Source organism: Gallus gallus, chromosome 13 (genome assembly GCF_016699485.2).
Source record: "Gallus gallus isolate bGalGal1 chromosome 13, bGalGal1.mat.broiler.GRCg7b, whole genome shotgun sequence".
NCBI classification, from domain to species: Eukaryota; Metazoa; Chordata; class Aves; order Galliformes; family Phasianidae; genus Gallus; species Gallus gallus.
Window position 1 is genome coordinate 6,846,972 of NC_052544.1, and position 15,150 is coordinate 6,862,121.

General features: G+C 41.7%; 2 protein-coding genes across 5 annotated transcripts in view; one reads left to right on the forward strand and one right to left on the reverse strand.

Annotated features, from left to right (window-relative positions):
- Positions 1–4,327, reverse strand: part of GABRA1 (gamma-aminobutyric acid type A receptor alpha1 subunit) — a 43,128-nt gene extending 38,801 nt beyond the window's left edge. The window contains exons 1-2 of one of the 3 annotated variants that reach the window (XM_025154781.3): positions 4,177–4,327; positions 642–729 (exon numbers count right to left, since the gene is read on the reverse strand). In XM_025154781.3, coding sequence (XP_025010549.1) covers positions 642–715 — 74 coding nt within the window. In that variant the 5' untranslated portion in view covers positions 716–729; positions 4,177–4,327. Of the gene's footprint in view, positions 1–641; positions 730–3,056; positions 3,464–4,176 lie in introns of those variants that run through there. The other 2 variants (XM_046900270.1, NM_204318.3) reach the window with 2 other exon arrangements.
- GABRB2 (gamma-aminobutyric acid type A receptor beta2 subunit) overlaps positions 1–15,150 on the forward strand; it is a 335,870-nt gene that overhangs the window by 79,606 nt on the left and 241,114 nt on the right. The gene's annotated exons all lie outside the window — the stretch shown is intronic.

Below are 15,150 nucleotides of genomic sequence, written 5' to 3' on the forward strand. Positions count from 1 at the left end.
CTACATACATTCCATAGAGATTCAGGGCAACATTGTCTTTCAAATAGTTAAGCTGCCAGGTTGGAGCTGGGTGTTCCTTACCCAAGCAGTCCCTCTTCACCAAGGAGGTCTGCTTTGGAGTCACAAGGACAGGTACTGACATAGAACGCAATCCTGACCCAACAAAAACGACTTCTATTCCCTTTTCCCCTGGGGATAACGTGGGAGAAGGAGCCATGGGGCTGGGAGCGCCCCAGCAGCACCCACAGGAGAAAAAGTTACCAACAAGCACTTAAATTAAAAATAAAAGTCAGAACAAGGCGCGTTAATTACAGCTTTTTCCCCCTAAGAAAGTTTTAGTCCCAAGCAGTCATTCTGTAAGAATATAAAGGACTGGATAGGTGTTTAAAACTCCCTTTACTTTTAGCTTGTTTTAGATAGATATTGTGTTGTTTTATTCACAATACTGCTAAAAAAAAATAGTTATGTGAACAAATTGCAGTTTTCTTTCAATCTTCTCTTAGTTAGATTTATCTGGGATTTGAACGGGGATTAACTTTCCCCAATACACTGAGCAGTAGTGCAACCCATGCAATATTACGCTGCCGCGTTAAACTCAAGGTTCCCAAAACACGTCGGTGCATTCAAAAACATCTCCTCACCTTCTTTCAGTCAGTGCATTCAGCAGCAGGCTCCAGGCCCAGAGGCAGTCGCAAAGAACGAGGAGTCTCTTCATGGTGGGCTCTGGAACTGAAAGGAAAATAATCGTCAGTGCTCTGTGCATTAAAGCAGGTCCTGTGGGAAGAAACCATCCCATCTAGGCGACTTTGGCAGACTAATTTGATGTCAGACAGTGACCTCACAACACCAGCGCTCGTGTCATCCAGCCTAAGGGGGGGCCTTGGCCATTTTGTTTTCCTTCTGCTTTTGCACACAGAAGCTTTGAGATGAATGTATGTTGCACTCAGGGCGTGTTCTTGTTTGCATTATTCTTGGGCTTCAATAAAAGTAATGATGAGTTAAAGCTGCTGTTCCCAAACTCTGAGACAGTCCTTACTGCATTCCTTCCTGACAAGGCATCTCCCTAACATTCCTAGGTAAGCAAGTGTAATTCTCTTGTTCTACTTGAGCCAGTCTGAGCCCTCCCAAAGCTCCTGGAAGGTGTCAGTGTGTATCTGTGTGCCCGAGGAGAGCGGTGCTTCCCCCACAGCCTCTGCTTTGCTTTGGTGTGGCAGCAGCAACTTTCTCCTCTGGCTGTAACTCCTCTCTTCTTCCCTGAGATATTTGTGTCGCAAAAGGAGTGCAATCATCAGACTCTGACTCTGTGATCTCCTGCTACGTATGCACAGTAATATTTTTGTCAGGCTAAAGGGCACAACTCAATGAAACCACGTTTTGACATCCTACACACCATCTCCTAAGTCCCTAGCAGGCTCTCACTGCTGCTGGGAAGTGGATTTGCATTAGAGCCGTTTCCTCACCTCCAAACGTTTCCTGTCCTCTCTCCAGAGTGAGTTACTCTCAGTTTACCTTTGAGTAAAAAGTAACACAACCAGATTGTTTCTTTTGCTTTCCAATGAACCATAAAACACAAAGTTGGCTGACGTTTGTGGAATCGGTGTTCTAGATTCAACTGGCTGCCCAGGAGATGCTGCAGGTCCCCTTGCATATCCAGTGCACTGGAATCCAGTTGATTTTTACCATCCATTACATTAAACAAACAAAATCTGGAGCCCGTCTTTTCCCCCCATCGTGGAGTTTTTAAACTGCCTGAGAAAACAAAGCACTGTGCATAGAAGTGCTCTTGTATCTTTAAATAAAGCTATCCCAATTCACTGCACACCCTCAGGGACAATTTAAATCAATAAAATATCATTACAAAGCCGCATGTAAGCAGCGAGATATAATTAATGCGTTTATAGACAAATGATCGGCAGATAAGCATTAAGTGGGGCCGAGCTAATCTGGCTGGGTGGGAAGGAGCCGGACGGAAGGCAGGGAGGAAGATTTTCAGGGACGAGATTGCATCTGAACTTGCTCTGGGATCAGCCCCCTCACAGATGGAGAGGCAACATCTTTGGCTTCCAAAATCACCTTCTCCCAGTCCCGCCAACTTCTGCCTTTGCAAAAGGCTTCTCCGGCTGAGGAAGGGAAAGTGAATTATTTGGAACTATCTTGATCTGTTGAGCTCCACGCTCGCTCCCCCCCAAGCCCCCTTCACACCATTCCCTCCTGCAACAAATCCAGAAAGGCGCTATAAATCCGAGAGGAGGAAAGTTTCTGGCAGCTGGAAAAACCAAACGGTGAAGACTTTGAGGGACGCAGGGCAGCAGCATCCCCTGCCCCCGGCCTCCCCCGGCTCACACCGCTGGGCACCAGCTCTGCTTTCCCCGTTCAAAATGGGAGAAGGAGCCACGCGGCTGCGAGCATTCCAGCAGCGCCCACTGGAAAAAAAAAAAAAAAAAAGGGGGGGGGGGGGGAAGAAAAAAAAAAAAAGGAAAAGAAAAAAAAAAAAGAGGCATTTTGATGCTTTTTGACCCCCAGTGAGAGATTTGCAGGGCTCCGAGGCGCAAATTTGGACTTGTCTTCCTCCCGGCATTTCAACTTTGTATTTCCCCCTCGCCCTGAGCGAGCCACCCCTCCCACCGCCTCCCTGGGAGCAAAATAAATAAATAACAAACCCCCCCAAACCCATCCACCTTTTCCGAGTGGAAACCCGACCACGCTAAAAAGGTAAATAAACGAAAGAAATGTGCAAACGCCCCTCGATCGCTGCGGATTTTCAAGCTGGAGAGGGTAGGAAAAACCCACCCCGACCCGGCGGTACCTGCGGGGAGAGCAGAGCAGAGCAGAGCAGAGCAGAGCTGAGCTGAGCTGAGCAGCCGCCTGCGCGGCGGGACGCGGTGCCCGCAGCCGGCAGCACCCGGAGCGGTGCGGTGTGCGCGGTGTGCGTGTGCGGTGCGGCGGTGTGTGTGTGTATGTGTGTGCCTCTGTGTGTGTGTGTGTGTGTGTGTGTGTGTGTGTGTGTGTGTGTGTGTGTGTGTGCGCGCGCGGTGCGTGCCAGCAGCCGCCCTTACCGGAGCCCCTCGGGCGCGGGTCCGCGGCGCCGCTGCCCGGCTGTGCCGCCGCTGCGCTCCCGCCCGCGGCGCGGAGGCTGCGCGGCTCCGGCCCCGCCGCTCACTCCGCCTCGGCCATCGCCCGCCGCCGCCGCTCCGCTCCTCCGGGTTGGGAGCCCGAATTTCTATTCCGATATTCCGACCGCCGCTATACAACAAAAGCTTTCTCTTTACCAAGACAGTAGTAATACGTCCCAGGGTAAACCGGATGTGAAATAGGCTGTGACTTCATGCCAGAGAGATTTTATTTTAGAAAGGAAGGTGGTACCAAGCTCTCATCTAGAGACCAATCCGCCCATTTTTTATATGCAGCACAATTTAACTTCCAGCGCTCTCGCCCTAATCCCTTTCTCTCTGGCTGCAGCCTCAAATCCTTCTACAATCCGCAGCGTTATTATTATTTGGGGGGGCGGCACGGCCGGGGGGGGGTGGAGGGGGGGGGCAGGGCTGGGAATCTTTGGACACTCTCCGTTTACAAAGCGCTCTATTTTAAGGGTCGTACATTAAAAATACAACCGGCTTGCGTTAGCGTTCAACCTTTGATCAAATATTTAATCGCGGCACACGCATGAATGAAGGGTAGCGGGAACGGAGAGGGTGCAGCACTCCGCGTGTGCGCCTGTAGAGCCGGGGTACCCCCGGGGACGGGGCGGGAGCCGGGTACGCAGCCAGGCGGGGACAGAGATGCTGTGCGATCCCAGCGGAGCGCGGGTCGCGTGCGTTTGGGACCAGACCCGTGGGAAATGGGCTCCGGGAGCGGCGCTCCCCGCACTCCCACGCCTTTTAGCGGCGGGTGCCCACGGAGCGGCCCCGGGCTCGGCTCTGCCGGGGGCTGCGCCCGGACCCCCAGCCCCGCTCGTCCCGGTCCGGGGTCGCGGCAGGAGGGGCGCCCCCGACCCTCCCCCTCCTCCCGGCCACGCGTGTCACCGGGAGCGCCGCGCGGAGTTGTCGGCACTTCGCCCCGCGGCCGTCGGCCGCTCCTCGGGTGGGAGCGAACGGGGAGAGCTCGGCGGGTGCCGGCACTTGTGCGGGGGAGCGAAGGGAAAGTTGGGTGCAGCAGGTACAGAGAGCCGCCTCTCACCTGCCGGCCGCAGGTTGCTGTAGCTCAGCGCACCTTTCTACCGCTCCCAGCCCTCTGCAGAAGTGGCAGACGCTGCGAACTGCCGTGAACGTGGTCAGCTGTCTTAGCTCTGTTCAAAGACCATGCGAACTCCTCTGTGCCTGTTCCTTACGAAGCACTACCAGCGTCCCTGGGAAGGAAAGAATCCTTGTATCATATGCACCTACTGTTAAATACTGTTTACTTTCCTTCTTCCCTTCTTAACGCCATCACCGATCCATTTTCTTTTCCTTCCTATGGTGTTGCTCCAAGGGAGGTCAAAATGCATATATTTTGTCAGAGATGAGTTGGCATCCTCTGTTACAGCTCATGCATCTATTGCAAGCTTCACCCAGTTTTTAAAAATCAAGTATTTCTCATTCTTGGTATCCTCACAAAATACATGGTGCTTTTGGCTTTGTAACAGCATGAGAAGGATCTGATTTAACCCAACAAAGCAATGACATTCATAGCTAAGGCTGACAATAACTTCCAAGGTGGCGGTCATTTTGGATAAGTGCCTGACTTATAATACTGCAATGATTTCCCTAAACACAAGGAAAGCAGAATTGTTGTTCATCAAAGTCCCTCAGGGCACCACGTACGCACAGTCCTTATGATCAGCATTAAACGGCCACAGGTTATTTTAAAGAGATCTGCAGTGGACTTCTTGCTTTGTTTCTTGGCGTCTCCAGTGTAGCTCATCTTCGTTTGATTCAAGGTTATTAGCAGTGCACAGGAAAGTGGGGAACGGGAAAACCTGGTGACTTCCCAATGGGATTTAAGTCATGACTTTTCAAATCATGAGCATGCAGACACTTTCTTAGTGGCTGGAACTATTTCCAAACATACAATGTTTCCACCTTCTGTTCTTTGCTAACGTAATTTTCTGTGTTTTTATTCATGTCATGAAGTGTCAGGGTTTTGCTTAAGCAACAAGTGCGCTGAGGTCCTCAACTGAGTTTGCAAAACCAGTGCAAGGTATTTCCATTAAAGTACATGGAAATTGTGTATTGAAAACCCTTTGAGATCCCTTGCCCTGTCACTAGGGCATTAATTATTAATTAGCAATGACCTTGTGAGTGCAGATACACACATTTAAACTATTTTCTTGATGAAAACTGTAAGCTTGCATCGGTCAGTAAATAAATGCTCAGCATAGCTCCAGTATTTCATTTCCCCTTCATTTCTTATGGCCATATGAATTCTATGTACGTATGCTGTATGTGTGTGTCTGTAAATAGGTGGCTAGAGAGACAGACGGACAGCTGGAGTGAAAAGTGAATGGTTCATGTACCTCTGTGCCATAAAGTACGAGCTGAAGTAGTTTCAGAGCCAATGGTGCCTGACCTTGCATCCCATGTTTCCCCCTTTGGATTTATTTTAATTGGTATCTAAACAATTGCAATGGTTTTTATTTTAGCAAAGTGCCAAGGGTTACAGTAACGTGTCAGAGGTCACACAGCATGTTCTGCCTTCGTGGACATGAGTGCTGCATGCCAAAGGATAATACGTTTTTCGGAGTTCTCCCTTGGTGAAAATATTGACCTAAAATTGGAAGTGGCTCATTCTCTCTCTAATTCTCATCTGCTCGGAAAGTAGGACAAAACTATTTTTCCTCCATGGCTGAGCTTCCTGTCCATCAGTGCTCACACGTAACCCAGATTTTCTCTTTTCTTTTCAAGGGCTGTTATCACAGTTATCATGTCATTCCATAGTAAATGCTAAAAATAGTTGGATGTAATCAAACAAATAGGCTGTTTTAAGATGAATTGTGGTAACAAAATAACTGGCTTTTAAGAAAGAAAGAAAAAAAGCCATACAAGAAAATGTCTAGTCTTTTAAAGACAAATGTGATTTGCTTTTACCAACAGGAATGTTATTTCTAAGAACAAGCGCTTTTTGGAAGACACATCTGTTGCAGTTCTTACTCTCTTTCCTACCCAAACACCACTAAGACTAATGCATTTAGCAACGGGTTTCAGGCACCGAACTTAAGAGGACATCTTTGAAAATCTCAAGCTGTATACAGGAGTGTTTCTATTAACTGTGAGGGATGTGATTTTGTTCTTCAGCGAATTGGTCAAATGAGAACGGAAAGATGCATTTGAATTCAGTGTTTCCATGTAACTCAGTATAAGCTGATGTGCATCTCACTACAGGATTTTGTAGTTCCATTTGGAAAAAGAAGAGGTCAAGATCTCTTTCTTTTCCGGCCTGATTGAAGACTCCAGAAAGTTCTCAAAAAGACGCTATGATGTCTTTCATGTTACAAGGTAGTGTAGAGCTAAATCCTTTGAAAACGATGTTATTAAACCTAAACAGTCAGCCAAAACTAACTTGGCACTGCTACTACATGTGATGCTTTGAGCCCTAATGTTAATGCAAGTGATTACTAGCACTGTTGTTAAAGCAGTTGAATCCTATTTTGGTAGAATACATGAATTAAATCAAATGAAAATTGGCATAGATAAAGGTTTTTATAGTAGTGAAAAAGTTTTAAGTCTTTAACTCCTAACTTACTGCTATCTTCTCCTTTTGAATTTCCAGTAAACTCTTCTTGAAATCGGGCCTATTACCGAAGTGCGTACGTCCTTCCTCTTTGCTTATATAGGGTATTTATACGGGTCACCAAAGCAGAGTTTTGTTTGTCATTAGCTCATTTTTAATATTCTTCTTCTTTGTGTGTGCAAAATATACATATGTTCTGTTTTAGCTTGAGTCTATATAAAACAGCTGAAATTCCACAGCAGAATGCTTTGACACAAAGTGTCCTGAATAGCCGAGGGATTTGAATAAAGCAAATGAAACTCAGAGATTTACTGGCATACAGCAGATCAGATGAAGAATTAAAACCGAAAGCCCATCTGCTCCAGAGCTTTGAACTCTGTTATTTACAAGTCTTGCTTGTGTGATTAAACAGAAATATTTTGTCTAATATGTGATTTGAATTTGATTTCTAATTCATTGTGTTTCAGAAATATATCAAAGAATAGCTATTGCTCCTTAAGTAGTCATAAAAAATTGTTGCTTAACTTTATTATTTTTTTTTTTTAATCTTTAATTTACAGCCCCGGTAAAGAAAACAGGACATGTCATTGTCAACTAGTGTTTTTACAGAACACACTTGATGATCTCAATTAAACGTCACCCTCATTATGTTCCTTCTAGTTCTCAGTAGGATTCTATCTATCGCCTCTTTCCTTTTCGAAAAATGAATAGAAAGAGAAGAACTTCCAGGGAAATAAAGATGAAAATCTTCAAAACCAAGTGGCACTACTTTCAAAGAGTCCATCTGAGATACAACTCCCATTAAAGAAATATGAGTGGTGTTTCTAGATCTGTGTTGAAAATTGGAAGTGGCACTTCTTTGAATCCATTATCTATTAAAAATGGAATAAAGATATAAAATAGCTGATGCCCAGAAACTGAGAGATGATGTTTGTCTCTTGAATTTAAAGTCCCCAGATGTGATATTTCAGCAGGAAGCTCATTTACTGACAACTTTCTCAGGCTTTCTAATCCACTGAGACAGACACTGATTATGCCTAACCATGCTGTTGCTAAACATCACCATGAAATTCAACCCCCAAAGTCAGGAATGAAGGATCCTTTCCTAGATAGTAAGATTTCTTGTCTGACATCAGAAAGGAAGAATGGGATGATAATCTGTTTTCTAAAACAAACAAACAAGCAACTACATCCACTGGGGAATTAATGGGAGCCATCAAAAAGAATAAGGGTCAAAATCAAAGAGCTTGCAGGGATTACAAAAGCTTGGTAAATCCAGTGGTGATCATTGATGAGATCTTTTTCAGGGAGCTTTCCCCGCAACAGCTGTATTTATCTGTACTGGAATACAAACACCATATGTGTTCATTCCCTGTGCTGTAATTCAGTGCTTCTGATGAGGTGAAGTATTTGATGTATGTCTACAACCTCCCAAAGCTTTCATCGCACTTTTAGTGTAAATGTAGCAAACCTACGTCAAGATATCTCTCCCACAGAGGAAGGAGTGCAGTCTTGTCAATCTAGCGTGGATATCATTCAGCTGCACTTCAGCAATGAGTGATTTGGTGACTCATTGGCCTTTTTGCTCAACATTTGAAAGGAAATGTTTGTTTGGGACTCAAACCTTGGAATTATGCCTGGCGGTTTGGTACACTAACCAGCAGTTCATATTCCTATGGACTAATGAGTTGCACTGTAGTTTTGTATTGACTTAAGGCATAAAATTGATTCATAACGTAGATTTCTATTAAAATTAGATAAGGTAAAATCTAAGTAAGTGGAAGAACCTCCAAGTTCTTTCTCTTAAGAATTCGTCTAGAGATAAATCATTTAGTGCATTAATAGAACTGTGTTACTTATTATCTACTGGTAAGGAAAATGAGTGAATATGTACAAAAATATTTCCAGAGATAAGAAACAGTGAAATACATTTCTAAATTTAGGAAAAAAAAAATACATCCAGAAAAACTCAGTTCACCATTTTCCTAGTACATAAAGTTGCCTTTGATTGAACTAAAGGATGCAGAGTTAGAATAACTCAGCCTGAATTCAGAGATATGCTTAAAATGTGCTTAAATCCATCCCTATTCAGCCAAACACTTAAGAATGCAGTTAATGCCAGTAGGTCATAAGAATTCTTAAACCTAAATGCATGATACTGGGATGAATTTTGCTGCCTTGTGCTTTGGAAGCCAAATACCCTGCTGACTCCTTAGGTGACCTTGGACACATTTAATTCCTCTCCCTGTCCTGCTGCTTTTATCTGAAATGACAACATTGCAAGTTGTGAAGTTTAATTAGCCAAAATTCTTGCAAATTTCAGTGGGATTTTTTCAGTGTGTGTAGTGCTAAACTGAATCTTTCCTGCAAATACTGTTTAGAGAGCACAGAAAAGTTTATAAAGAGAATATAATGCATGCATTAGCTTGTCAGGTGCTGGCTTCCACCATACAATTCCACCATTGTATTTGATTCACCCATTCCTTTACTCTGTTGAGGATCTACAGATGACTTTATCTTCCAGCAGAACACACCCTGTGCTTCCTGACCAATGGTGTTGTAAGGAGGTATCTGTGCTAATGGCAGTACGCAGTCAGAACACACTTGCATGCACTGTCCTGACGTTGAGTTGGAAGCCTCCTGGAGGAGCAATAGAGCGAATGTTTAGGTGATATTTAGAATTTCAGATTTCATTTTTACGTGACCTGCTTAGTGCTAGAATTTCAAGCTTAGTCAGGCATCACAAATATAGTTGGGGACTCTGCTGGGACAGCCATTAGCGAACTGATGTCATTGTAACGGTGTGGTTTCATTCTCAGTTTTTGCACTTGTCTCTTCTAAAGTCCTTATCCGAATGATAGTAACACCACTTTCCGCCATTTTCCTCATATTTTCAAATTATTCATGTTTATTTTTATATCTGTGGCAAATTATGCAGAGAAAAACATCAGAACTGCCATGTGGGGCTGATTGAAGGCCCAGGTGTTGGCGGCAGCCATTTACCAGCAGTGTGAGCAAGGGAGGCTGTAGGCAGCTCTTCTCTGGCTCAAGTCTCCCACTTCCTATGCAGTTGGTTTCCAAGGTGAGTTCTTTCTCATTTACTTGGTTTATTCTGTTTTCTTATTGCTTTTTTGTTTGTTTGTATTCTTGTAGATTAGAACATGGATATATAAGTATATATATGTATGTATATATATGCATATAATTTTCTTGCAGAGCCCTCCACCCATAGTCAGAACTTAAGTTTTATGTAAGCTAGGATGCTGCTTGATGAATTTAACATTTTTATAATTGTTATGATGTTGTCTGTTTCACATGTTTCATTCCTGTAAATATGTCCTGCAATTGTTATGTTTATATGCCAGTATTTGCAATCTAAAATTGCATTTACAATAGGCTGTATGTGTGGTTACTTTACTGTTTTCATTCAAGTGCTGCTGAAATAATTTCTGGGCTATAGAAACAAACAAAAAAAATCAAGAATATGTTTTTTTTTTTCACAGACATTCTTGACGTTAGAATTGAAACTGTTTAAACAAATAAAAAACTGTGCTTTATTTTCCTAAGGGAAAGCTATAGCAATACAATTTCAAGGCCTTTGGTAATCTGAGCTAATCCAAGTGATATTTTAGAATGAAACTAATAAGTTCTAAGATTGACTTGCGTAAACAGCTCTGTAGGTGTGAGGATCAGCTCCCCAGCAGACAAGCTGGCACAGCTGTGCTCAGTTCAGCTGGGTTGTTGCAGCAGCTGTGGATTTGGTCCTTGCCCAGATCAGCTTAAATGACTGTTTAAGCAAATGAAGCAATTGCTATAAAGATCTATCCTTGCTCAGGTAATATGTGGAAAGGTAGTTTGTTTAATATGAAGGTATTTTTATCGTATTTACTTTTGTCATTAAAATGTTAATATTTATCTAATCTTTTGGTGTGGATACTGATGTGCACTATTGCCTCTTCTGAGGTTTTGTGTACCACTATTAATTTGTCTTTGCTTTAGAGTTCAGCCAGTACCTCTCGAGTGGTTCTCTAAAAAGAAGTATCAGCTCTTTCTCCTTTTCTAATGCCACCAATCAAGAGAAAATACTAGAGCGCTGTTGAGGGCAAGTGTCATAGGTGTGAAGGAAAGGGAAGGTTCACTTTTTCCCCACTCATGTCAATTCTGATGTTGGGAAAGTGTCTCTGTATCTTCATAAGTAATTCAGTGCCTGGTTGTAGAACTACCTTCCCAATTACCACCGTGTGCCCTTACTGAAGGAAATGAGAGGGCACAACATTAACAGGGTCAGGCTGTGAGCAAAAAAATATATTGTTAGCAAAATCTCACAGGTTGCTGAGAAAATTATCTGATTGCCATGATATCATGGCAAAGGAGTGAGAAAATCAGTCAGATTTGAAAGTGAAACTGCTTTGCGAGTCCTTAAAGGCAAAGTTCATCTCACACATCTTCAGCCACGACTAACTAATTAAATCTGTAAGTTTTCATCAACAGAGTGATGGCTCAGTTTGTTTATTTATTTATGTATTGAGATTGTTGGGATGAAATGAAACATAACTTTTATGAAGTTGTATCACTTCTTAGTAACCACAGAGGCACTGAGAAGTGCAACTCCAAATTTCTAGGTGGTTATTTGATGAGATGCTATCTGAACTGAATTAAATGTAAAATCTGCTATTTGGTTATAATTCATCAGAACATCGATGCAGTGGAATTAAAGTGGCTTTTGAAACTCTTGTTGAAGCTGCTGAACGATTTGAGAGCCTCAGTAGGCACTCAGTTTCAGCATTAAGGGTAGTAGACAAATGTTTATTCACCTACCAGATACCTTAGGAGGCTAAGGAGTCTGCTTTCCATTTCTTTGGATATGTTTTTCTGTACATAATTATTATTTAAAAGTAAAATGTGACCTGTAAGTCTGTGCATAATTACAGACAAAATACAGAAGTGTCCGGCCCTTTGAAATGCTGTGGTTCTCATTGTTGTCTGTTTAATAAAATGAGCAATTGAGATTCCACAGTATGCTGCTACACAATACTACCAAAAATTTAGTTACACAAATGTCCTGATTCTTCACTTCTTGTGAAGTCAGGTCTATAGAATATTGCTGCCGTTTTGTAACGGTTCCATAGTTCTTTTCCACAGTTTATTTATATCTAATCAGTTGAGAGTTCAAGGTAAAATAAAGAGTGATATCCAGCAGAAGAATATTTTGATGCTGGGCCAGGTATGCTGCTGTGACTCTATCCTTTGTGTTTCATTTTCAGGGGAAGGGGAGGTAACTGACATATGAGGTCACCTGCCAACAGTCAAAATATTTTCTATGCAGAAAAATAGATGCAGTGTTATTTACTTAACATACATAATTTTAGCAAGGCAACGAGAAGCCTAAATGTTGAAGTGGCTGAACTTTCATAAAGCAATTGGTATGAGATGCGTTTGTCCTATCAGTACCATGCAGGAAAATGTTTAATTGCTGTGTAGTGGTGTCGTGAGCTTCTCATCTGTCAGGGATGCCAATACTCTTGTGACTGCACAACTGCTGGTACTGTATTGTTGCAAACAGTGACTTGCTCTGATAGCTGAGATGTATCAACGTGTTTCAAGACAAGGCATAAAGTTAAGTCCCTCTCTGAGGACGGTGATGCAGCTACACAGGTGGGAAGCAGTCCACCATGTGGCTGCTGGTAGTACTGCTTTTTTTCCTTCTGCAAATATTGAGTTATTAAAAATATTATACAAGAATGGAAAACAACATGTACACCAAATAATTTTAATCTTAGGAAAAGATTTTTTTTTTTTTAAATTAGGTGAATGTATGCTTTTATTTCAGAATCCCAAGTTAAAGCCTTTAGAGCAACATCACTGAAAGAAATGCTATTTAAAGGGCCGCTGAAATGAAAAATGACTGACAATATGGAGCAGTACAGAAAAGACCTCATTATTTTTTTTTATAGGTGAGAGAAATATGAAACCTAAAGCTTTCAGAGGGCAATAGTCAGGCAGTGTAACAAGGAATTTGTTATGAGAACTATCTTTTCAGCTACAACACAGCAACTGCTGCAGCTGAAATCCAAGCAGGTCTTTAGATACTGTGAGCAAATGACAAATATGTTTAGAAAATATGTCATTCTTATGGAATTCATGTTACCAAATTTAGTATAAAACACAAAGATGCACAAAGATAGTGTTCTGATATTGAGTAGTAAGCAAATACTTATTTGATAGTAATAATTATGTAATTAAGGTAAGAATTAAACATCAACAACAGATGACGTTGCATCGCTCATACAGTAAAAATAGCTTGGAAGGCTTTTTATATGCAGTGATTTGGAAGCCATGCTTTACAATAGGTAGGGAAGCCAGTACTAAGTGCCCAGACCTGAACAGGCATTTTAGATAACTGAGTTTAATCTGTATTAAAAGTTAGGAGGAAAAAAATCGCAGAAGAATTAAATTTATTTTGTAACTGATAATTTGCTGGATTTTTCCAATTCTTCACAACACAAGACAGCTTAGGCATTCACGTGACATGGATCAGGCAATGGGAATGTGCAATAGGCAAAATCCTTTTATCTTGATTTAGCACAAGCTAACAGCCACTGAAATTTTAAGACACTCAAAGTTGTAACTATCCCTTTGACATCCTTTTGATCTGCCCATGAATCACAGAACCAATGTATACCTTCTTAATAATTCTATAGGATTTTCTAGTGTAGCGTACAAGCAACTCTACTCTCTGTTTTGTGCTAAAAAGAAGTTTTTATGCCCTGCCTCTTGGAAGGATGCTTTATTTTAGGTTTTCGGGGTTGGTTGGTTGGTTGTTTTTTTGTTTTTGCCTTACCAACTGGCAAAACCCACAGGACTTGATTCCAGCATAGTCTGTGCAAGTGGGTTTGTTTCAACAAAGAAGGACACTTTAGACCTGAGCTTGCCGTAAAAAATCATGGAAATAACCTTTTGACAGCTGAGCATACATGGTTTAACTTCTTATATTTTAAAGCATGCGATCATAAGACAAGAATTTGCCAATTTAAAGTAATGTTGTAGTAAAACACGTACCAAGGAAAAGGAAGACAATGCTTTTACACGTGAAGTGGAGGTGTATGACAGCAGCTGGAGAACCAAGGTCAAGCACAGCACTGAGGTTCTTTCTTTGAAAAATGTAGGTAGCTGTGATCTGAAAAATATCACAAGAGTCTAACGGCGGTGTCTAAGGGCCATTGGTTAACTGGTGCGCTTTTGAATTAAGCTAAACTGAGAGTACATCTAACCAGCAAAACTTCTTATGTATCTTGATGTAACAAATACAGAGAATTGCAAGTCAAAACTATGAACCGATGTCAAATTTATATTAGGAAAAGAATTGCAGCACTGTTAGCAGTGATCTTCAACTTTGCATCCATCATCTTCATAAGGCATAATGTTTGTTATATTCATCTACAGAAACTGTACAAAAAGTGTTAGCGTTATGTAACTTTAATATATGCACTATATTCTCAATGCTTAGTCTTAATCTCTCAGCACCATTCTTCAACTATTAATACATTCAGTTAATTAGCTTTTCATAGAGGGATGGATATCTAGTAACTGTATGCCATAAATTAATTGCAGGAGCAGTTGAATATTCAAAACATTTGTACAATTACTCTTTTCATCAGCTCACTTTTCAATAGGTTACTTGGAAATAGAACTACCCACAAAATCGTAAGTAAATTGAGGTTTCTGAAAATCAGTGTTGTGTAATGAAAGTCAGTGTATGCTTAACCATTACAAAGGATCAAGACTTTATCTCTGGTTTTTTGATGCAACTAGAGTTGCTTTTTTTCTCACATCTTGGGTAACGCAGGGTCTTCCTAAATCAAATCTCAGGGAGCTTAGTAAATTCTATCATAGAATCCCAGAATGGCTTAAGTTGAAAGGGACCTTAAAACCCATCCAGTACTTACAAATATGGTTAAATCTTCCCATCAGGACCAGGAAGTTACCTGACATTAAGGTCATGCATGAGATCCAGCTAATAATGTTCCATTAAGTCGGTAGTCAGGACTAAAGCACAGGAACCAACAGGAAACATGAAACTTCATTTCTATTCCAGCACCTTCCCAGTTTATACCTAGATGTAAATGATGTTGCTTGACTTTTATTTTTTTGTTGCCTCAACTTTTCATGTGATAGTTGTATTTCTATCAAGTTCAGGGAAAAACCTTGATATATAATTGAAAGTATTGATTGCCAATAACTGATTAATGTGTCAGGACAGAAAACTTGCAAGGATTAGCAAGCTTGTTTGAGGTTGTTATTTTTTGATAGACTTTGTGAATAAGAACTATATTCTAAAGATAATATGAATGAGATTGCAGTAGGAAGGAAGTAGTGTCAACTGTCTGCCCTTTGTAAGGACCTGACATCTGTTTGATATTATTCTGTGATGAGGTTGGCCCGTTG